The following is a 25,088-nucleotide window of genomic DNA, read 5'->3' as shown; positions in this document are numbered from 1 at the left end:
GTGATAACGTCTCAAGAGACTGTATGGTGTTCCGATGAACACCAAAATGCCTCCCCACAACGTTTTGTGGCATTCCTGTCTCAAGCATGCCAATAGCACGTAGACATTCATTTTTGGAAAGGCGTGGCATCATGTTTACGACGTTTAGACATCAATAAACATGTTTTTCACAACTGGGATAGTTCACCGAATTGTGTGTGCTACGTTGCAATTTGCTGAGTACCATGTGACTCAGTACACGTGCAATGCACAGTCTGCACATGCAAATATAGATATTCACGGGTAAACTGAGGAACATGTCAAGGCACATGTTGGCTATTATATTGCTGGGGTACATGTCAGTATCATTTGGTGTAATTTTTATGGTGCACAGGAACTTCTTCTGTGTATATATATGTATATATATGTATATATGTATATATATGTATATATATATGTATATATGTATATATATGTATATATATATATATATATATATGTATATATGTATGTATGTATATTATATATATATATATATATATATATATATATATATATATATATATATATATATATATATATATATATATATATATATATATATATATATATATATATATATATATATGCCGACATGCACTGATTTCCTGATAATTTCACAGGTACTTTATAAGTCGTGGAGAACCCTGAACATATGGTATCAATGTAATCTCGCTGATGCTCACATGTGCCCATACAGGAATTCCATAATTCTCATCATTTGAAGGAGGCTAATTCTTAACTTGTTATCAATTTCTTGATTTTGGTGCATATGAATTTGCAATGAGACCTGATTAAATTAGAAAAGCAACTTTGATGCATGTTATAGAAGGCTATGTGATGTAGCAGGAGGGACAAGACAAATGTTTTGCTTGCTTGCCATAATCTGATGAGTTTTTATTGCAGGGTCCATGCTCCTGCTCACCTTCTCTACGCTCGATATATTTTTGGGGTGCGCTCTCTTAGCAGAATGGGTCTTCATGTGGCGTCGAACTGTTTCTGGACGTGCATATTCCTTTCCGCAGACAAAGCATTTATAAGGACGTTCACGACTATGGATTCTCATGTGTTTTAGCATGTTATCGAGACGTGTAAATGCTTTACCACAGATCGAACAGTTATATGGACGCTCACCCGTGTGCGTACTCATGTGTTTCAAAATACCACCTGGGAATGCAAATCCTTTCCCACAAACAGAGCATTTGTATGGACGCTCACCAGTATGAGTTCTCATATGTTTTGGGACACTGCCAAGATACGTGAAAGCCTTTCCACAGACAGAACACTTGTACGGTCGCTCACCAGTATGAGTCCTCATATGTTTTATAATACAGCTTGGATATGCAAACGCTTTTCCGCAAACAGAGCATTTATGAGGTTGTTCTCCCGTGTGAACCCTCATGTGCACATTGACATGGGATGCTTGTGTGAAGGCCCTACCGCAAACCGTACACTTGAAAGGGCGCTCACCAGTGTGTGTCCTCATGTGCTTTTTGAGGTGACCAGACTCCAAAAACGCCTTGCCACAAACACAGCATTTATACGGATGCTCCCCTGTGTGAATCCTCTCATGAGCACGTAAATTGCCTAAAAAGTTGCTGCTATAGGGACAGAATACACATTTGTGTTTCTTGTTGCAAGAACTCTGAGGGTGCCTTTCCATGTGAAGCTGGAGATCATTCATCGTGTGGAATGACTCTGAGCATCTCCAACAGGAGAACTGCTTTACAGGTTCTGCCAGGCACTCTGTAATGAGAAACAACAAAAACTTCTTTATATCAGAAATGCATACCTCTTAAACGTATGAATTCCAGATGATGAATGAATAATAATTTTTAAAATCCACATTGTTAATACGGTAGCAAAGATGAAAATATTTACTGTTGATAAATTTTCAGGCATTATACACTATATTACCCAAACTACGAGGACAGGAAGGAAAGGTGTAGGGTTATAAATTAGTAAAATTTTGTAAAATTAATAATAGGGTGTCACTCCCTAACATTTTGAACGAATTTTTTGTAAATATCAACCATTGTATGGCATAATCCTTCAGAGCAAGTGCAAGCTCGTTGGTAGATTGTGCTCTGTTGATTCTGGCTCTCAGGAGGTGTTCAAAGACATCCCATAGTCATTTGATTCGAGTTAAATCTGGCCTCTGGACTGGCAACTGCAGATTTTCAACGTTTTTGTCCCCAAATCAATTCCTAACCTATTCTTTTTCTTCAAAGCAAGTGAAGATATTCAAATGAAACAAAGCACAGTCTGTACATTAGTTCTTCCCACCACTTGGTGTGAAGTTTAGTGATTCTGACTAAATGTCTCACTGCTATGTTAGTCAAGATGGCAGAAGGCGGCATGACTTTTTTTTTTCAATTCAAGGTCTAAAGATAGTAATGGAGCACACACACACACACACACACACACACACACACACACACACACACACACACACACACACACACACACACACACACACACACACACACACACACACACACACACACACACACACACACACACACACACACACACACACACACCTTGGGGGAAGTGCCGTTACTTCCCGGAATACTCTTGTTACCAGCAACATCACAACAATGGCACCGCTTTTCTCACTACGCTCAGCAGGGAATTTCCTCAGGAGGAATTTCCTCCTCCCCATTGATGCCAACAGATGGGGATTGTCCATGCTCTATCCTTTTAAATGCCAAGCATCAAGCAAGGATGCTTGAAAGCAGCACATCCATTTGTTAAAGTCTTTGGAATGACTCGGCCGGGGTTTGAACCGTCGACCTCCCAGACTCAGAGCGGACGCTCTAACCATTACACCAATGATTCTTCACACTTCACAGCACTGACTTGGGGTTTGTGGGGGGTTAGTGGGGGGGGGGGAAAGAGTTGAGGAATTGAAATCACGTTTTACATGATGTGGAATTTCCACGGGTCCCTGCTTGTACTATTACAATACTGTACTGTAAAATGCTGGGACTTGCAATACACTTCTCCTACCAGGAGCGGCGCTACATGATGCACAATCACAGAGAGAATTATTTTTGTAATGCCAAAAACAACACAGACAAATTAAATGAACAGTAATACCAACATTTCAGAAAGAAAGTTGATGGGAGCACAACAAGGATTCCTGTGGAATGAAAGGAGGTTGATGGATTACATTCCAATATGTGCTTACCTGCTGCAAGGTTAGCAGCATCGCAGTCCTCCTGGTGAACATCAGAAGGTTCTCCTTTAACAAAGAGTCTTCTTAAAGCATCATGGGAAGTCGAAGAAATGTCATCTTGGAAACATTGCGTATCCATCATATTCAAGTCTCCTGCAAAAAAAAAAAAAAAAACCCCGAATATCAAGTTGACACACAAATGCAGATATTCAGGCAAATAAAGCTGCAAGAAAAACAGTCAACTTGGGTGAAGTATTTGTTTGAAGAATTGAACACAGATTAATTAGGCAATTAAGAAGGGGATAATCTTCCATAAAAATAATCAATACCATTCATTCAATGGTGAGCATTTCTTGCACTTCTGGAATTGTTGAGGCACTTTGAGATTTTGTTTCTGCTTTGAGATAAAATTGAAAGAGTTATATTGATTAAAATGTTGAATAAATTATTGCAAGGAAGAAATTGATTGATTGTTGAGGATCTCAACAATCAAAAAATTGAAACAATAATGGTGGAAGACCAAGGAATTGAAGTGGAGTATTAATTTCACTTATCTACTCTTATTATTATTATTATTTTTATTTTTATGTTTACTTGGACATTTTAGAGAGATGGTAGGAGTTATGAAAAACAATCTCATTTTACTTTCAGACATTTAAAAATATTATTGTATTTCGAAGATGCACTGTCTAATTTGAGGACAGTTAAATGTGATGTAGATGCCAACTCCTATCCACCTACAAAGGCCTTCAACCGCAGCTTGATGGAGGACTGCTCTCCCCTCTGGGCTGGCTCCCCTGCCTCACACCTTGTTCAGCTTGACACCGTGGAAACCAAGGTCTTCAAGATTATTGAAATATCTAGTACAGGCATTTTAGCAGAAATATTTGGTCAACCTCCCACAAATTGCAACAAAAGCAAACTCAACAGATTTTGATTCCTGGATATGTCCTTAGTGACAGCAAAAAAGTCCTAAGGGATCCTCCGGGGGGAAAGTCCTGAAATCATGGAAATCCAATATGGCCGCCACCCGGCTTCGGCGAAAATGTGAAAATTGTAAAGATTGATATTTTAATATGTAAATATATGTTTTTCTGCATTCTAATTATTTCTAGTTTTGGTCAGTATATTGATATACAAGAATAATTATAAAAAAGTGAAATGTATTGAGGGTAAAATAAAAAATTATACCTTTTTTGTCCAAAAATGTCAATTTTTTGTCCCCCCCCAATTTTTTTTTTTACCTGATACTGATTTTGGCTCCTGGACAAAAAAAAATAAGAAACGTTCAAGACACAAGATGAAATAAAGTCTATGGCAATACAATATAATTATGTAAATCATTGAAACATGACAAAATTCACAATTCCACTCGGGGCAATCACATCTGCCTGACGAAGGTTTCAAAATGAAAATTCGCATTAAACTCAGAAACTACATCGATTATAAACTTACTATACATGTTGAGAAAAATCAAGCGTATTAAAGTTAGAACTCGACAATGTCGCCATCATCCTCATCATTGTTACATGGAGTGTTTGTGCAGCCAGAGCCCCTGCAGTTTCCACAAGCTGGAGTGCACTCAATGTTGTGCTCCTTGCATGTGCATCTCATGGTGCGACATTCAGCCTGGCAGTTGCACCTAATGACACGTAACATCTTTTCAGGAGCTGGAGCTATTGATGTTTGAAGTGGCACAAAACCCTTGTCACACTTCTGCCAACCCAGTCTGTGGAAGAAGTATGCAAGTCTGACGTCTTGAAACGAATCAAAGACCACATTCAGAAGCATGCCGAGTCTGCAAAGATATCTTCTCGAACTTCAGCGCTCTGGGTTCAGTATATGGACATGCTCGACATTCTACGCAAATACATGTGGGTAGAGCGCACTGGGAACTGGGCACTACATCTACAGGCCATCCAGGAAATGCTGCCTTACCTGGCAGCCTCGGGCCACAACCTGTATGCCAAATCTGCGAGGGTGTATCTGCAGCAGATGTCCAACCTCAAAACTCAACATCCCAATGTCCAACACCGTTTTGATGAGGGGTTCCATGTGGTTCGACGAAGGGATCGCCTGTGGGCAGGTCTTTCATCTGACCTGATCATCGAACAAGTTCTGATGAGAAGTTTGAAGACCAGCGGGGGGCTCACACGAGGGAGAGGAATGACAGAGCAACAACGGCTGGTATGGCTACTATCAATGCCTGCCTGTGCAGAAATAAACCAGGCAATGCAGGAGCTCACAGGTGTGAACTACAACAATGGAGAGCAGAAGAAGGACATGACCAAGGCAAAAGAATCTCGTGACTGGAAGGACACACTATCAGCTCTTCAGTATTTACAGGAACGGAATCCGTTCAGTGGTGATCCACGTCTGAGGAACATTGCCACTGGAGTTCATGCACACTCCACCGTCAACGTCGATACAGCACATGCTGTAGGAGCCAAAATATTGAAATCTATGGATGGGAAAACACCTGCCGAGTACACATTTAAGAGGAAAGACCAAGTTGTCACCCTCGGCATAAAGGCATCTGTCAAGATTGATGGAGAGCACAAGTTGACCCACAACTCCTCTTCCAGAGACTGATCACTGTTGCACAGCCAGCAGAATAACTGGAGTCGGCCTTCAAATATGAACTGTGCAGCTATCCACCAGCCCTCTTTGATTCCTCTCTTCAGCTCCGAGATGCACACAAGCCAGTCTTTGCTGATGCCATCTGGGATCTTCTTGGATCCGATGTCCCAGCCAATATCCCCAATGATGGGCAACAGTATGTTTTGGATGGCGGGTCACTTGTTCAACACATTCCATGGTCTCGTGGATCTACATACAGAGACATATGCCACCAGTACACTGATTATGTAACGAAGAAGTACGGAGATGCCATAGTCGTGTTTGATGATTATGAGAGTACCAACACAAAGGACATGACACACCAGAGATGGTCTAAAGGGAATGCTGGCACTCCTGTGACATTTACAGCTGACATGCGTCTCACAATGAAGAAGGAACAGTTTCTTGCCAATAGGCAGAATAAACAGCGATTCATTTTTATGTTGAGTGAAGAGCTTCAGAAGAAGAACTGTGAGACACACCATGCCCCAGGGGACGCTGATCTCCTGATTGTACTGAAGGGCATGCAGTCTGCTACTGTCACCAACACTGTGTTAGTTGGTGATGACACAGACCTCCTCGTCCTCCTATGCTACCATGCAAGCTTAGAATCCCATGACCTCTTCTTTTGTCCCGAGCCAAAGAAGAACACGAAGAAGCCTCGCATCTGGAACATCAATGCTACAAATAAAATGATTGGTACAGACATATGCAAGCACATACTGTTTCTACATGCAGTTATTAGGTGCGACACGACATCTCGTCTTCATGGGATTGGAAAGGAAGCTTCCCTCAAAAAGTTCAAAGCAAACAACACATTCCGTGAGCAGGCCAAGGTTTTTGATACATATCCAGCTTCCGTATGTGATGTGGCAGATGCAGGAGAAAAAACATTGATGATAATCTACAACGGAAAGTCAACTGACACCCTGGACACCCTCCGGTATCAGCGGTACTGGGACAAGGTGGCTTGCAGCTCCTCTCACGTGCAACCACAGACGTTACTACCAACATCAGAAGCAGCAAAGTATCACAGCCTGCGCATGTATCTGCAAGTCCAAGAATGGAAGGGACGTGCAGATGAACTTCTTCTGACAGACTGGGGTTGGCAGAAGTGTGACGAGGGTTTTGTGCCACTTCAGACAACAATAGCTCCAGCTCCTGAAAATATGTTACGTGTCATTAGGTGCAACTGCCAGGCTGAATGTAGCACCATGAGATGCACATGCAAGAAGCACAACATTGAGTGCACTCCAGCTTGTGGAAGCTGCAGGGGCTCTGGCTGCACAAACACTCCATGTGACAATGACATTGTCGAGTTCTAACTTTAATAGGCTTGATTTTTCTCAACATGTATAGTAAGTTTATAATGGATGTAGTTTCTGAGTTTAATGCGAATTTTCATTTTCATTTTGAAACCTTCGTCAGGCAGATGTGATTGCCCCGAATGGAATTGTGAATTTTGTCATGTTTCAATGATTTACATAATTATATTTTATTGCCATAGACTCTATTTCATCTTGTGTCTTCAACGTTTCTTTTTTTTTTGGTCCAGGAGCCAAAATCAGTATCAGGTAAAAAAAAAAAAATTTCGGGACAAAAAAATTGACATTTTTGGACAAAAAAGCTATAATTTTTTATTTTACCCTCAATACATTTCACTTGTTTATAATGATTCTTGTATATCAATATACTGACATAACTAGAAACAATTAGAATGCAGAAAAACATATATTTACATATTAAAATATCAATCTTTACAATTTTCTGAATTTTCCCCGAAGCCAGGTGGCGGCCATATTGGATTTCCATGATTTCAGGACTTTCCCCCCGGAGGATCCCTTAGGACTTTTTTTCTGTCACTGAGGACATATCCAGGAATCAAAATCTGTTGAGTTTGCTTTTGTTGCAATTTGTGGGAGGTCATCCGACATTTTGACTGTACTAATCCTGCGATGAAGGTGAGCCTATCACTTTCTCATACCACCTCCTTTCTGGTATTGCACCCTCTGCTCTCAGTCCTCCACCCCCCCCCCACCAGGTTTCTACAGGTTGCACGTAGTCCACCATCAACCTCCTTCTGATGAAACACCTAAAATCAAAAATCACTGTTCATCCCCACTCATTCATTCCTCTCTTTTCTCACCTGTGGAATCAACTTCCACATTCTCTTCAATCTCATTCTTCCCTGCAGGTCTTCAAGACAGCTGTTCACCACCATTTTAGATCATCCCCCACCCAAAACCATGATCTTTTCTACTGCCATCAACTCCCCCACCACCAAGCCTACCTCCTTCCAAACTTCCAGTTTTTCCTTTCTGAGAGTTTGTTTCTGTATCCATCTTCTCCACCCCGTGCATCCTCCCCTACTCCTCTTTCCTCTCCACGTCCCTTATTTGTCCAAGTCTCCCTCTATTTTACTCTTTAATCCTGCTGTTGGTATTTCCTGCCTCTTTCTCCTGTTCCTTTTGTTCTGTTGAATCCTGATACGTTCAGTGTTGTAACTCTTCCACGAACCTCGACTATATACAAAAAAAAAAAAAACAGAAAAGAAAATCGAATACAGAGTTGCTTTATCTTCATTACCAAGTTTGGAACTAGTTTACGTCAAATTTGTAGCAGTTCCATTCACTTGATCTGAACATTAGTTCTAAATGAAGGAAGCTTGATGCAACAAACCTGCTGGATTCGCCCAGTTTCCTTCCGGCTTGATTGAGACAGATCAACTTTCTCCGAAGGTCATTCATAAGCCAGCTGGCTTTCAACTCACATGCTCATAGTAACGTCACAACTCTCCTGAGTTGAGGCCAGCTTGCAGAAGCTGATATAATTCAAGTCCTGAATACAGCTGCCTAAGGCCCTTTGAACTTACAACCCTTCGGCTTTGGGGATGCCAGTCTCGTGTCCTCACCACGAGGCCACCATTGTCCCTACCACTGTGTACATTTCATCATGTTGTACAACTACCGTGGATTTTAAAAGTTATACAGCAGATACGCCTGCCAGCCTCAGTCAAATTGGTGATAACACAAAATCTCAAGCAACCAATCAACCAATGGGTCATAAACTAACCTTATTGTCAGTTTATAGCTCACTACATGGGGTAGTCAACAGTTATAGACCATGGAAATACCAATAAGGCAAACTGCTTAACCCACTACTTTTGCATATATAATATGCAAATAACCCCCTCCACACCCTGACCATAAACCTTTCATGTCTAGGAGGTTTTCCAACATTATTTGGGTACAAGCAGCCAAGCATTTCTGTGTGAATTTTTATATGTATGCAGGTGTGAAATGAGAGCGTAATTGGTGATTTACCTTGCGAGTTGTCATCATCCAAAATGTCAGACTCCACTTTAACCTTCATTACAAAATCTGCAACAAAAAATTGTAAGAAATGTATTCAGGTATTCCATGGGCAATTAATATAATCACCACCATTTACAGCACAAGTATCCCCCGCTTAACGAAGGTTTCCATAGTGAAGGGTTTCATTTAAGACTTCATCGCTTAACAAAGGTCTTCATTCACTCCAATGAAGGAACCGTCATAGTGTCTGTGTCTGGTGATTGTGCAATGTCACTTCTCATACTGCAGATATGGAAATAAATTGTGCCTTTGATGATGGAAGCATGAAATTTGGCAAACTGTTAGAATATACCTCAAGCAAGATTTTTGACTTACGGGCCATCGCAGATTTGCCCTTTGACAGAAGTGGTGGCCATTTTCCAAGATGGCCACCACCATCAGCTGTTATAGTACCTTTGATACGGTAGATCAAGTCAATGGTTGGGTGATTTATTTGTATTATCGACTTCATATCAGGGGTTTATGTAACTCTACAATGGTAGATAATGCCAAATATCGTTATTGGGGGGAGGGGGGTGGCGGGGGGGGGGGGGTGGTCATAAAGCATGACTTTTATTTTAAGCAGGGACAACTTCACTAGAATAATTGCCTCTCCAGTGATTAATGAGCACACCTCAATTAAAGGGACTTGTTATGTTTCAGTTTACAGCTCAATGTGTCCAAGTCGTGTCTCACACGTCTTTTTTCCATTGTTACCTGTCAGTCAGTCAGTGCAAAGTCCACCGCAGAGACAAAGAGCAGTGCAATGAAAAGCAGCCTTCCAGCACTTGCAGTGTTCTGTGCGGTCCTTCTCTTTGCCACAATGTATGAGTTCCCCACAAGCTTGTGTGGCTTCTGGTAGGGTTGTCCAGCATACTTCCCAGCCTCTCTTGACCTTCTTGTTCCACCCCCATTCACTTGGCAATGGAAGCTCTGGAGCCACGATCATCATCTGGGCCCAGCATTGACCAGCCAGGTCGGCAGCCCTCTTGATGTGCTGGATGAGGGCAGCCTGTGTATGAGGCATTCAATCAATTGCTCTGCCTGAGTGAACAGCTGTTTCCTTGCCTTGTTGACACACTCCAGGCTACTGGTGCGATTATATAGCAGGACCACAAATCGCTCCAGTGGCCCCAGCCATTTCTTTATGGATTGTGGGCTTGGCCGAGCAACCAAGGTGCAGAATGCTGGGGTGACATTGCCAAATGTGTTCCAGGTGTCCCATGCAGTCATCTTGCCTCTGCCTCCAAAACAGGATACCATGTCACACCCAGTGAAGGCATGGAACATTGGCAAGGTGACACACCAATCAGAACCCAGTGCTCTGGCTCTCTCATGAGCGGCAAGGAACTGGAAGCTATTCCCAGCACCAAATGCAACCCACAGTTCAGAAATGTCGAGGTGCTGGGCTGATGTTACGGCCAGAACAACAATATCCATGTCTACTGTGTATTGACACTTTGTTGTGCTCTTGCCACACAGAATCTTCTCGGTGGAGTTGGATGCGAGTGTCGGCCTTCTCATGGGTGCATGGAGCCAGACCCAAGACATATTGGCGATTTGTGCAAAGCATATCAGTATGGTATGTGGTGATGACCTGTTTGTTGGTGTTGATGCCTGCTGCATTCATTGCCGGGAAGAAGAACAACTCAGTCTTGTTGTCATCTATGCGGAGAAATGCCTGCCAGTTTCCAGGAATTGCACTCGATGGATCGACACGTCTCCTAACCCCCTTACCTCTCTTGCTGCAAGTGTCAGCCTTCAAGCTTTCAGACATCTACACATCCCAGATGATGTCTAATCTGGTTACATGCTGAAGCTGTGATGAGATGTATGGCAAGAAAACATCAGTGGCATAATCCTGCAACGTCTTTGCAGTCCCAGGTCACAGCATGTTGATGATGGCAGCACCATCAAAGATGGTGACCTGAACTGTGGGATTGGAGATATTCTCTTTTGCAGGAGTAGGATCTTGCAAGCAGCGCAACAAGTCTGACTTTGTCCCGATTCTCAGGACATCCATCTGTGACAGTGCTGGTGGACAGACCTGATGTTCATGCTGGAAGAACTCGTCCAGATCACCATTGCATATCGAGGAGGCAATGTACAGTCTAGAGAAGAGTGAGCAGTTATTCTTCAGGGATGACAGCTGTAGCTGTTTGCTTGACTTCTCTCTGACTTGAGGCCAGCTGAAGAGATGGAGGTTGTTCTGCTTGACAGGATCTGCAATGGGAATTGTTTGGCTGACTCTCTCCTTTACATATGTCTCATACAAGTTGAGTCCAAGTTTCTCAATCTGGCGCACCATGTCTGCCACAGCTGTATCTGCAATGTTCCGACTGTCCATCACAAGATCACTGCTATTCTCACTGAATGAGTTTCCCATCTATTTTATGGCTCCACTCAGCGATTTCACATCTCGTGCAAATGCCACCTGTGCACGCTTCTTTTGCTCATGGTGACGCCGAACTGTGTCCTGCCTCTTCTTGATTGAACCCTCAAATTCTCCAATCAAACGAGCCATTTCGGGACCAGATACCATCCAGTGATGCAGAGCTGCCGGGTTCCCTGTTCGGCCTACAGCCCAACCATAACCTTTTCACACAATATCATACATAATTATCCTGTCTTTGGTGGCCATTTTAGAAAATGTCTGCCATTCCTGTCAAGGGACAGATCTATGATGGCCCTATAGCCAAAAATCCTCCCAAGAGCATGTGTGTGCTCCTCATCCTCATGTGTGTTCATCCTCCCCTAACTGTGTTCCAAATTTCATGCTTCGATCGTCAAAGGCACAATTCCACCAAATAGTTCACATAACTGCTGTACTATTCATGGCGATGATAAAAGTACAAAGTACAATATGTTTTTCCACCATTAACTTTTCAATAGGTTTTCAATGGGGGGTGGGGGGGGGGTGAACTTTTCAGAAGGTTTGCGAATAATTAACTTTTCAGAATGAAAGGGTTAAAAATAACCATCTCTTCCACCACCTCCAGCCATGTTCTTGTATGGAAACTTGGACTCAAGATTGTTTTGGTAAGTGTTACAACTAAATTAACTTTATTATTATGTTACTGTCTATATATTTACATCCATCTATCGATCTATTACATTACTAAAACTCTCATCTTGTATGTATGTATGTTCCCAAAATACAGCCAAAACGGTACACGATAGCGCAAAAATGTTCGGGCCACATTACTCACCATTCGCCTGCGGTGTGTAGTATCAAGTTTCATTCAAATCGGGCAATGAAAAAAATTATTAAAAAATCAATTCCCGATTCAGTCAAAATCTCTTCGGGAGAATTTGATCGATGCAAACAACCTCAGTGGTATAGTTCACTGGAGCTATCTTCTTTTTTCTTGAAATGATTTTTTTTTTTCATCAACCGCTGTCACAACGGGAACCCAACGCGTTCACGGGTCGTCTCGTAAATAATAATATTTGGTCACACAACTAAAACCATCGTTATACCAAGCATATGGCTTTGCGTTTAGACCAAAAAATTACGGTTCGAAAACGAAATCGAATTTTCCAAAAAATATACAATGGAAAACGAGTTCCCACCTAACAAAGGTTTGCATAATGAAGGGGTATGGAGGTAAATGTAACCCCTTTGTTAAGCAAGGGATACCTGCACAGTATTCCTGTCCCCACATTTTCCATTGCAGTGACATGGTTTCAATTACACATTTGCATAAGGATAATAACACAACCCCTCTGGCCACTCCCATAGGAAGCGGGTGCTTTTCGTATATCGAAAACCACATATTACACAAAGTAAGTTGTTCAGAAGTTTCCTTTTATTTTTTTTTTTTGGACTTTTTGGGTTGGGGGAAAGCTGATAAAGGCACTGTGAGGGAGGGGGGTAGCAGTTGAGCTGGAGATGCTGGCAGCATGAGGACTTCATCAAGAGGCACTTAATATCAACATCATACTGATATTTTATGTGTCACGAGCTCCTACCTCAAGATCAAAATCAACTCGCACTATGGAAATATTTGATATGTGAAGGATCTGCAATGGTGGGTGACTCATGATATTTAAGGGGAAGTCAAAAGCTCCCCCACCCCAACCCAACAATGTGGGGAAACTTTTGCCTTTTTCTGATGCCAAAGGTTTGGCCTGATACAAGTAGTTTTCTTCCAGTAACATGTTTTTTCACAGCAGTGGGTGAGTTTTCTGATGGCATTGGAAAACAAGTCATGTTTTTTTGCTCCAAAAAGTTATCAAAAACAGAACAACCATTATGACACCCCTTCTTGCAGCCACAATGGAAGCTCTGGAGCCTGCTTGTTGGCAACAACTGCCTGTTGGCAGAAACACAAATGTGTGTGTGTATATATATATATATATATATATATATATATATATATATATATATATATATAGATATACGGTTTAGTGTTTTTTTTTTCTGTGGGTGCAAATTTTTTTTTTTAATTGCAATTATTGGCAATGAGAGAATCACTCCCAAAAAAGTAAAAAAAAAATACATCAAATATGACACTTAAAACCATCAGACAAATTCCATCACAGAACGAGCATTGCCAATTGATGAACATATGGAGGATTTGGAATACAGTATATACAGCTCTGGAAAAAAATAAGAGAACACTGCAATTTTTTTTTAAATCAGCATCTCTACATGTATGGCAACCATTCCATTCCAGTGTCTGTTGAATTCCAACACAGGCACACCTCATTCTACTTAGCGATGTACTGATTAGGTGATCACCTGAACCGAATCTTATTTAACAAGGAAAAGTATAAAAACCACTGCTGTGGTCATCACTATCCTCTTGCAATTGGACCAGCTGGATGGCAAAAACAGTGCTAGTAGTACCTCAAAAGTAATTGGAATCAAAAAATAACTATTGACCATGCCAAAAGAGTTGAAAAGAAAAGTTTTGAGTGAGGAAAAGAAGGGTTCAATTCTGGCTTTACTGGCAGAGGAATACAGTGAGTGTCACGTTGCTTCCATCCTTAAAATTTCAAAGATGGCAGTTCATAAGAACAAGGTCAAGCAGCAGACATTGAGGACAACAAAGCTACAGACTGGCAGCGGGCGAAAACGACTTTCCACTGACCGGGATGACCGCCAACTCATTTGAATGTCACTCAACAACCGTAGGATGACATCAAGTGACCAACAAAAAGAATGGCAAACGGCAGCTGGGGTGAAGTGCACGGCGAGGACGGTTCAAAACAGGCTCCTCGGGGCAGGGCTGAAGTCGTGCAAAGCTAGAAAAAAGCCCTTCATCAATGAAAAGCAAAGAAGAGCCAGGCTGAGGTTTGCAAAAGACCATAAGGATTGGACCGTAGAGGACTGGAGTAAGGTCATCTTCTCTGATGAGTCCAATTTTCAGCTTTGCCCAAAACCTGGTCGTCTAATGGTTAGACGGAGACCTGGAGAGGCCTACAAGCCACAGTGTCTCGCACCCACTGTAAAATTTGGTGGAGGATCGGTGATGATCTGGGAGTGCTTCAGCAAGGCTGGAATCGGGCAGATTTGTCTTTGTGAAGGACTCATGAATCAAGCCACGTACAAGGTTGTCCTGGAAGAACGGTTGCTTCCTTCTGCTCTGACAATGTTCCCCAACTCTGAGGATTGGTTTTTCCAGCAGGACAATGCTCCATGCCACACAGCCAGGTCAATCAAGGTGTGGATGGAGGACCATCAGATCAAGACCCTGTCATGGCCAGCCCAATCTCCAGACCTGAACCCCATTGAAAACCTCTGGAATGTGATCAAGAGGAAGCTGGATGGTCACAACCCATCAAAAAAAGCCGAACTGCTTGAATTTTTGTGCCAGGAGTGGCATGAAGTCACTCAACAGCAATGTGAAAGACTGGTGGAGAGCATACCAAGACGCATGAAAGCTGTGATTGAAAATCAGGGTTATTCCACAAAATATTGATTTCTGAACTCTTCCTAAGTTAAAATATTAGTATTGTGTTGATTAAAAATGAATATGAACTTGTTTTGTTTGTATTATTTGAGGTCTGAAAACACTGAATCTTTGTTGTTATTTTGACCAGTTGTCATTTTCTGCAAATAAATGCTCTAAATGACAATATTTTTTATTCGGAATTTGGTTGAAATGTTGTCAGTAGCTTATAGAATAAAACAAAAATGTTCATTTTACTCAAACACATACCTATAAATAGTAAAACCAGAAAAACTGATAATTTTGCAGTGGTCTCTTAATTTTTCCAGAGCTGTATGTGTGTATGTTTGTACAACCTCGATATGCATGTCTGAATCATTTGCAAACCAATTATCAAGCAAATCTGTGATTGCAGTGAGAACCTTTTCATTCAGACACATGCCCCTCACAAGCCAGTTCTCAATGCTCATGACATAAGACAGCATATACTTGAATCTTGAACATGACATGAATCATTGTCTGCAATGAACAAACAAAAAGTCACTTGCCTTGGGATTCAGAATCATACACAGGTTCAGGTTCCACCTTCACCTCTCCATTTAAATCTGCAGGAAGGAAATGTCAGCCTTTAATGTAGAGTAAGAATATGACTTCAATTAGAGGCCAATCCATAATGAATGACAGTTAGCAACAACAGACTATTGTGCTATTAAAAATCTTGCCTTGTGCAGTGGAACCAGAATACGATTCAGGTTCCACTTTCACCCTCACAAAGAAATCTGCAGAAACATAAAACAAGCCAGTCTGAGTCAAGTTCAAATCTCTCATGAGTAATCCAAAGCAATTCAAGACTTTCTTTCCAAGTTTTATGATTCTGATTGGTCATTTCATTTTTCACGATAAAGTTGCAATAAAAAAAAAACAGCCTCATGGGTCGTTCAGTGATTTATTAATTATTACAGCAGTATCCAACGTTAAACCGGAGGATCCGTCTGCCAGCATTGGTTACTTGTGAGTATTAAAGATCCCACGGTGTCCGTCATGAAAGGTAGGCAAGTTAACCACGGCACCGTGAACAAATTACAAATATTCCTGCAATCCTTTAAACATCAGACCTGTTCAGCACGTTCGTGGAGGGTTAGGCCAAAAATATTCCCCCAGCTGATTCCAATTTAAGATGGTAGGAATATTTTGGGTGCCAAACAAAGCTGCTTTTCAGTTCACCAATAATAAAAAAGACAAAATGTCATAGCCCCCATTGTTTTAGTAATTTTGCAACGTGTCATAGCCCCCGTCTCGAATGGTGGGCTTGGGGTCCTAGAGTCCTGAGTTCAAATCCCGTTTGGCTGTTGAATTAATACCAGGTGGGGTTGACTCTGTCTGTCATCCTTCTGAGGTCGGCAAAATGAGTGCCAGCTTTCTGGTATCCTGTGTTGGAGTGGCGACCCATCCAGGATTGTGCCCAATAGCGAAGGAGACTGCTTACGCAGCACCAACGCTCTGCATATTCAATTCTATGGTCCCGATGGATGGATGGAGTTAAAGGACTAGCCCATATTTATGTGCAACTAAAATGGCCACCAGTCTACCAGTCGACCATCTTTGATTCAATCGCAAAATAAATTGAGTAGCTCGTGTACGCCATCATGTACTGTGCTTGTGCCAAGTTTGAACAAAATTGGACAATGCTTGTTTGACAAATGGTTGGGGACGCATACGGTCACCAGTCAGCCATATTGGATCTGATTGTGAAAAAAAAAAACGACATGTATATGTAAATCAGCATTCATATATTTGGGTGCTAAGTTTGAACAACATCGGTAAATGCATGTCCGAGAAATGGTTGAGGACGTGTTCAACATCGGGGTTTTTTTACAACTAAAATGGCCGCCAGTAACAGTCATCTTGGAACTGATCTCGAAAAAAAGATGACGTGTATATGTAAGCCATCATTCATTATCTGTGTGCCAAGTTTGAACAACATCAGGAAATGCTTGTCCGAGAAATGGTTGAGGACGTGTTAACAACGAAAATGGCCGCCAGTTGTCCATCTTGGATCTGATGTTGAAAAAAAAATGATGTGCATTTGTATACCATCATGTGTTGTCTTTGTGCCAAGTACGAATAAAATCGGTCCACACGTCTGAGATATGGTTGCGGATGCACGCACTCACGCACGGATGAAAAGCGAGACCAAATCCATAAGCCCCCGTTTCGGACTAAGTCCAACGGGGGCAAATAATATTCTGCAGCAGAGGTATTAAACCTGATTATGATGCATGTTGCACATTTAAATACAACAGCCCCCCACCCCTTGGGATCCTCGGATCCCGAGTTCAAATCCCACTCGGCTGTCAAATTAATACCCGGTGGGGTTGACTCTGTCTGTCATCCTTCCAAGGTCGGCAAAATGAGTGCCAGCTTGCTGGTGTACTGTGTCGGAGTGAAGACCCCGTCCAGGATTGTGCCTAATAGTCCAGGAGACTGCTGAAGCAGCACCAACACTCTGCACAGAGTATGGTCCCAATGGATGCCCCCCCCCCCCACTCGAATGATTAAAACAAACACAAAGAAACTTCCAAAGGGTTCTCTTGTGTCTTGTTTTTGATATCTAGGTCTTTTGCATAGGAGACTGGAGCGGTGGATGCACACCATTCTTGAATGTACACACAGGATATTAGCCTCCAGCTGATGTGAATCCCACTCACAGCACTTCTCATTTGACATCTGCGATGGATCAGTCCATATATTGTTGTGGGCCGGGGTTCGGTGGCGATAAACGACCAGTGGACCAGTGGTGGAGCAGTGGAGTCGTCTCCCACTGAACACCCGGAATTTAGGTCGTGACTCTTGGATAAGTCCGAAAGGTCACGGGTCGCTTAGCGGACCGTGGTCGCCAATATTTTGACGGCGTGGGGTAGAGTTAATTGCCTAATTTAAATCTACCAAAGCACCCACGTCATCCAACTACCGGGGAAAACCACACCCTCGACGGACCTCGGGCGGAACGGATCGTTTACCGAGCCCAATCCGGGTGTAAACCGAGCGGGGATTACCAATATCCGTCGGTCCAAATTAACAATTTACGGCACGAACGGCCTCACTAATTCTCAATGCGCACCTTGCTGGGTCAATGAAAGAAAAACACGAACAATGAACTGGAACATTTAACACGGGGATTTATTTTACAATAGGCAATAATCGGAAGGGAGACACAGAGCAGAGTTATCATGAATACAGAAATGTCATGTACAATGGACAAGGCACTTAATGATTCTACTTACAGACGGGGCCCAGGACGCGCACGCACACGCGCGCGCACGCACGCACGCACGCACGCACGCACGCACACACGAAACTGGACCCCATGGGTCTTTATTCGGTAGAGCCGGGCTGGGGTACCTTCCCGCCTCGTGCGGTCACACCAACTCCAAACCACCACGGTGGGACTTGAACCCACGACCCGAAATCCATGGCCCACGAACGAGACCAAGCCACCACGACCGCAGACGAAGCCAATCGCCACCAAGACCGCAGACGAAGCCAATCGCCACCAAGACCGCAGACGAAGCCAATCGCCACCAAGACCGCAGACGAAGCCAATCGCCACCAAGACTGCAGACGAAGCCAATCGCCACCAAGACCGCAGACGCTAAGCAGTCGCCACGATCACTCTCTACTCTCTTGAGGTGGGACTGGTTTCTTTCCTCGCCACTCGCCTCCTGATTGGACGGTTCCCTCGTGCGATCCGCTGGCCGTCCCTCATTGGGTAGGCACACGGTAGGCGGGGCAACTCGCACCTTTCTGGGGTGGAGTCAGATCTGAGGCGATGGAGGCTACGCCCACGCCTTCAGCCAAAAACACCTGGGCAATGGCGACCGGGTTGAGTCAGTGACGTGCTGCTGTTGTTGAAGTAATAAACCTAACTATAAAATAACTCACAGCGCACACGCAAAATTCCCATTAGACAGAAGGACGGGACCCAAACTATAAACACATACTTATCGAAATAACTAAGCTAAGGGGACTGCTGTCTGCTTGTGCACAAAAGAAAAGGCTTCCAGATTCGTTACAATATTAGGTAAGTCGAGGGGTGGGTGGGACAAGGGAGAGGAGGTGCTTGGTTGGTTGGCATGGGGACAGGAGAAGGAGGGGGATTAACTGACGTAGTATATAGACGGACCCTATCAAAATGAAGCGTGAGGAGGTTTACCCGCCCTGTATTAATTACGCGACTTTTAAAGTGAATAACTCAAAATATCGCGACTTTGAAATAAAGTAAATAAATAGATAAAACAGTGTTAAAAAAAAGATAACCTCTCCACAACCACAATCACCCTGTCCCGAGTCCGCTACTCCGTTCCTTTGAGCAGGAACGCTGCGAACGTCCGTCATCCTGAACGCGCAGTCCCCGGCAGCACCTCTTTTCAAAGCGCAACGGCAACGCGAACGGCTGTTGCGCGCGAAGCAAGACAACAAAAGCGCAACCGCTCGTCGTCGTTTTTTTTTTTTTTTTTGCTCTCCTCAGATCTACAGGAATCTATATGAAACGCCGTACGTGTTTATTTTATTTTGAAATCGGTAAATTAATGACGAAATGTCGACGTTTTCTGAAGTATTGTGCGGAATGTATTATTTCTTCATAATGCTGACATTGATGGTTTAATCGAAACGTACGAAGAGCTCGCGCACTTATTTCTGTGGTAACAAGGAAACGACAGTCGAGAGAGGTGAAATTGAGAAAAGGAAAATAATTATGATAGAAGAGAGAAGGGAAAAAAGTTGGGAGGACACAGGAATGTGAAGGCGAAGGAAAGGAAGAAGCATGTCTGAAGTAAACGCGAGAGGGAGCAAGATCCGATTCCGCCATATTTGCGTACGTACTAAGTATATTACCCAGTGATTACGTATGATGAGCGATACAAGTTGAAGTGACAACATACCGCCAGTTTTAAATAGATTTTAAGCATAAAAATAAATAAATAAAAAAGGTCTCGCGTGATTTGGCAAATAACGTCAGATCTCGCGATATTTCGACGAATACTTGACCACGCCCCAATGAGGTAAAATGGAGCGCGCGAATTTGAAGCGGTTTGCACGTTTCCTCGACTCTCTCGAAGAGACCAGGCATGAGGCAATCCTTTGTTGGCTCAGACTCGGACATTGCGCTCGTCATTCCAATTAACATTGCATAGGGCGTCACCCGACGGGGCTCTGTGAACGGTGTCGGGTCCCCGAAGATCTGGAGCACATTTTCACTCCATGCCCTCGGTACGGAAAACCCAGATATCTTCCTTTTTCCACATTGCCCGAGAAAACGCCATTAAAAATCAAGAGGAAGAAGAAGAAGTGGTTGTGTGGAGCTTCAATGAGAACAGACGAGCAGGCAATGAGCAGTTGTCATGGTGACCGTGCTCTCTGCCTGCTTTACTCTCATTTTATAGCATCGTTGAGAGCACTATTGGCCGAAAGCCATTAAATAACAAGATGAGCGTTTAATGTACACGCTCGAAAATGGAATGTTTGCAGAATGAACACAAGAACGACATTCGGTGGAGGGCATACTGTTACGGATTTGGAAACCTTGTGCACACAAATAGCCAGAGTACCCGTAGTTCAGTTATTTCGATAAGTACGTGTTTATAGTTAGAATCCCTACTTCTGTCTAATGGGAATTTCGTGTGTGCACTACGAGTTATTTTTTTTTAGAACAACAACAACAACAACGCCACCATCCCTCACTCGACTCGGTCGCCATTGCCCACGTGTTTTTGGCTGAGGGCGTGGGTGGAGCCTCCGTCGCTTCGGATCAAGGCTCCACTCCAAGGAAGGGCATGGATCGTTTCCTCCAGCCAATGAGTGAAGGGCGAGCACCACACACGCGCCCCAGCCAATCGGGAGGCTGACCACGAGTCGTCCGACAACCGCTCGTCCAATCAGGAGGTGAATGGCGAGGAAAGAAACCTCTCCCTCCGGAAGAGAAAAAAAAAGAGACGGAAGGACAACAGACAGGAGTGTTTGTGGTAATTGCAGCACGGTCTGTGATCGCTGAGCGGTCTGCAGTCCTGGTGGCGATTGCGGCGCGGTCTGTGGTCGTTGTTGAGCGGTCTGCAGTCTTGGTGCTGACAATGCCAAGGTCGTGGATTTGAGTCCCACCGTGGTGGTTCAGGTCGGTGTGACCGCACGATGCGGGACAGGTACCCCGGCCCGGCTCGACCGAATAGACCCACGGGGTCCAGTTTCGTGTGTGTGTGTGTGTGTGTGTGTGTGTGTGTGTGTGTGTGTGTGTGTGTGTGTGTGTGTGTGTGTGTGTGTGTGTGTGTGTGTGTGTGTGTGTGTGTGTGCGCGCGTGTGCGTGTGCGTGTCCATGGGCTCCATCTGTAAGTAGAATTGTATAAGTGTTTTCCTTTCCTTGTAAGTTACATTTTTCTTATTCATGATAACTGCTCTTTTTGTGCTCCCCCTCCCTGATTATTGTTGTAAATAAACCCCTGTTAAATGTACCAGCTCATTTTCTGTGCTTTCCTTCATTGGCCTAGCAAGGTGCGTATTGAGAAATAGTAAAGCCATTCGTGCCGTAAATTGTTCATTTGGTCCGGTGCGGCTTTGGTAACTTCCACTCGGTTACGCCGGATCCGAGTCGGCGATAGCGACTCGATTCGGGCAAAGTCGGCCGAGGGTGCGGTTTCCCCGGTCGTTGTATGGCATGAGTACTTAGGTAAATTGGAATTAGACAAGTGGACCCTACCTCACGCCGTCCAAAGATTGGCGACCACGGTCCTCTAAGTGACCCGTGAACTTTCGGAGTTGTCCGAGAGTCACGACCTAAATTCCGGGTGTTCGGTGGGAAACGACTCCACTGCTCCACCTAGTGGTCATTTATCGCCACCGAATCCCAGCCCACAACAATACCTCCGCCATGTTCAACGGTTCACCTTTTGTATCCCACTGAAAGACCAGATCTGGGTCCGGACATGAACCAAAATCGAAATGGCTTGTTCTCGTCACCTACCCAACCCGTCCACAAAATTTCATCCGAATCCGTCCACCACGGGTTTGGCCCTATCTCTCAATGGTAAAGAATCACTTAAAAAATTCGACTAGCCCAGGCGTCGGCAACCTAAACCAGGCCACGGGCCACTGGGCCACGTTCGGGCCACCTCGCGGGCCGCACCCCCCTTCGAACCCGAAAAAATAAACACACCTAAAATCAATGATAATAAATGTAATTGTAAATTGAACCTTAAGACCTTCAGCCATCTGAAACAACAACGAAAATTATTTAAGACCAAGTTAAGTGGACTGGAAGCGAAAATAATTTATTGTGACGTACAGAGACTGTGATATATGTGGGAGAATCATATGTCCACATATGTTAAATTTGCCGTCGGTTCAGAAAAATGTTTCGCGGGCCGCACCTAATGGAAATTCGGACAAGGCGCCGCGGGCCGCATGGGAGGAGCTCGCGGGCCGCAGGTTGCCGACCTCGGGACTAGCCGGATCCGGGTCTCAACCAAAATTGAATCAGTTCGTCCTTGTCACACACCGAACCTGTCCACAAAATTTTGTCCGAAACTGTCCACAACTTACGGGGGTGAAAGCACAACTTCCGCCCTGCCCCACCTCGTCGGTGGCGGAGGTAATTGAGCTCATTCAGATTGGTCAGATGTAGTGGAGTTCCACCAGGGAGGTGTTCTGGAACCTGTACTTTTCCTCATTTTTATAAACCACTTCCCCAAGGTAGTTGAGAGCCGTGCGAAGCTATTTGCCTTGTGATACAAACTTGTAAACTTGTAATGGAGCTGTGTTTTTATTGGGAACTAGCAGAGTACCCACTCTCTAGTTAGGTGGAGTTTGCACGTTACTTGTTGAAAAAAGTTTCGTTTATGTTTTACAAGAAGATTCTATTGATGTTTGTGTGGTGTGAAAAGGATTCCAGAGTGTCTAAATGTCTGCAGGTCTCAGGGGTCCAAATGGTCTCTCGTGGTTTAAAGGCTATGTTACAATAGGAGCTAGGGTATCAGGGGTATTAAGTGTATTCGGGGTCCAAAGAGTGGAAAGGGGTCTAAAGGGTCTTAAAATGTATAAATTTTAGAGTCATGGTGACCATAAACTTCTGACAAATGACAGTGTAGTACCAGATACTACTTTTATTATTGGGTGGTTCCTTGTCTTTCACACACTGCACCAAAAGCTGAAAGTTCCCTTTTTTCTGTAATTTTGTACAGTACCATATCCAGGCAATGCATGACGTCATCGCCAGGTGCCGAAGGAAGGAAGTTCTCAGTTTTCACTCCATTTGTTTTCTTGTTTGTTTGTTTTCTTGTTTGTTTGTTGGGTGGTCGCTAGAGTACGGGTTTTCTGTGTGTGTGATTGTGTGTGTGTGTGTGTGTGTGTGTGTGTGTGTGTGTGTGTGTGTGTGTGTGTGTGTGTGTGTGTGTGTGTGTGTGTGTGTGTGTGTGTGTGTGTGTGTGTGTGTGTGTGTGTGTGTGTGTGTGTGTGTGTGTGTGTGTGTGTGTGTAACGCGAGGCTCCACAGCACAAACCAGCAAACCGATTTCGATGAAACTTGGCGCACAGGTGCCACATGCGCTGGGAGTGTGCGTGTTTGAGTTTTGTTGCTAAGCAACCACCCGTTGCTGTGCAGCGGCCGAAAAACCACGTACAGTATTTTCAATACTTGTCCTTCAGTTTTGAATGTGGAGAAACGAGACTTCGGAATTAAACACTTCGAGATATTTAGAAAATTTTACTCGAGCCGATTTTTGATTTCGGTTTTATTTTTCAAATGGTAGTCCTTCAAAAATAGGGTGTCTATTTACCGTCATTTTTTATCTTGCCAAAACGAAGTTTTGCAAGATATGTTAGTCAGCTTGTATGTTTTTTGTTTTTTTTTGTCTGTAATCACGTATAAAAAATTATGCAGAGCACAGTTATCATCGGAAATTTTTGTAACTTCGCATATCAGAGGCCTATAGAGGTCCCTTTCAGTGCACAAAATTTTGAAGGTAAAGGTCAAAGGTCAAGGTCACTTTGGCGCACATCAGGGGAGTCGACGAAACCCTTATTTTTTGAGTAATTTTGATCGGATCGTCTTCAAACTTCATGGGAACATAGTTCATGGTCTGGCGCTCAGCTGATTAATTTTTGGTGGCGATTGGCCTTGATCTTCATGTTTTTTATTTTTTTTATTTTTTGGTCTGTAATCACGTATAAATCACTCTGCAGAGCACAGTTATCATTGGAAATTTTTGTAACTTCGCATATCAGAGGCCTATAGAGGTCCCTTTCAGCGCATAAAATTTTGAAGGTCAAAGGTCAAGGTCACTGTCGCAAATCAGGGGAGTCGACGAAACCCTTATTTTTTGAGTAATTTTGATCGGATCGCCTTCAACTTCATGGGAATATAGTTCATGGTCGGGCGCTCAGCTGATTAATTTTTGGTGGCGATTGGTCTTGACCTTCATGGTTAGCGCCTGAGGTCAAACATATTTGACCCCAAGGTCAAATTTTCAAGTTTTAGGAACCATATCGTGTAGTACCTCAAATTGAACACCTCGATGAGTGCTTTCTAGATATGTCAAGCTTGAGACATTATGACATCATTTGGTGACGTAATGAGGCAAAAGCATATTTTTCATGGTTGCTCTGTAGAACGATTCTCATCGGAATCTCTCGTAGGCAGATATTCCTCAAGGAGTCGCTCCTGGTGGATAGCAGCTCTGTTCACCTCAGTGTGACCTTAAAGAAGTCACACGTGGTCACCTTTTGGCAAGATACGGGTCACCCTACGGGTGATATTGGTTTATTTTTTTGTTGTTTGTTTGTATGTAATGGACAGCTCTGGAGGCCAGAGGAGTCAACCGATTTTGATGAAACTTGACAGGTAGGTTCATACCAGGATCTAGTTCTATGCTTTTGAGCACCATTGCTATGGACACCACCGTTGCCAAGCAACGGGACTTTGAAATTTTGGAAAAAATCCTAAAAAATTAATTTTTTCGAAAATCAGAAATGGGCT

The 25,088-nt window shown here is 43.4% G+C and overlaps 1 protein-coding gene across 3 annotated transcripts; it reads right to left on the bottom strand.

The window, feature by feature from the left end:
• Nucleotides 1–612: 612 nt before the first annotated feature.
• LOC147032019 (uncharacterized) lies at nt 613–20,009 on the bottom strand. Of its 3 annotated transcripts, none has more exons than XM_085869275.1 (6): nt 19,965–20,009; nt 15,791–15,847; nt 15,617–15,673; nt 9,142–9,198; nt 3,212–3,352; nt 613–1,764 (listed from the first exon to the last, which is right to left on the bottom strand). In XM_085869275.1, the coding sequence occupies exons 4-6, from the start codon at nt 9,188–9,190 to the stop codon at nt 842–844; spliced, it is 1,113 nt and encodes a 370-aa protein (XP_085725401.1). In that variant the 5' UTR covers nt 9,191–9,198; nt 15,617–15,673; nt 15,791–15,847; nt 19,965–20,009; the 3' UTR covers nt 613–841. The 3 variants fall into 3 exon arrangements, with proteins under 3 accessions (XP_085725401.1, XP_085725399.1, XP_085725400.1); XM_085869273.1 differs by lacking the exon at nt 19,965–20,009 and adding an exon at nt 19,406–19,602; XM_085869274.1 differs by lacking the exon at nt 19,965–20,009 and adding an exon at nt 19,386–19,594.
• Between the last annotated feature and the right edge of the window lie 5,079 nt (nt 20,010–25,088).

The sequence above is a fragment of the Eptatretus burgeri genome, chromosome 2 (assembly GCF_056783735.1).
Source record: "Eptatretus burgeri isolate ZD-2024b chromosome 2, Ebu_testis_v1, whole genome shotgun sequence".
Classification (NCBI taxonomy): domain Eukaryota; kingdom Metazoa; phylum Chordata; class Myxini; order Myxiniformes; family Myxinidae; genus Eptatretus; species Eptatretus burgeri.
The sequence above is the reverse complement of the archived record's forward strand: the minus strand, read 5'-3'. Positions and strand labels throughout refer to the sequence as shown.

Excerpts from the sequence above, each read along its gene's own strand:
- LOC147032019 (XM_085869273.1), bottom strand. The coding sequence starts at position 19,463 with ATGACGGACGTTCGCAGCGTTCCTGCTCAAAGGAACGGAGTAGCGGAC. Across the intron at positions 15,674-15,790 it reads TTCTGGTTCCACTGCACAAG|ATTTAAATGGAGAGGTGAAG; the intron begins GCAAGATTTTTA and ends TCCTTCCTGCAG. Across the intron at positions 3,353-9,141 it reads GGATGATGACAACTCGCAAG|GAGACTTGAATATGATGGAT; the intron begins GTAAATCACCAA and ends TTTTTTTTGCAG.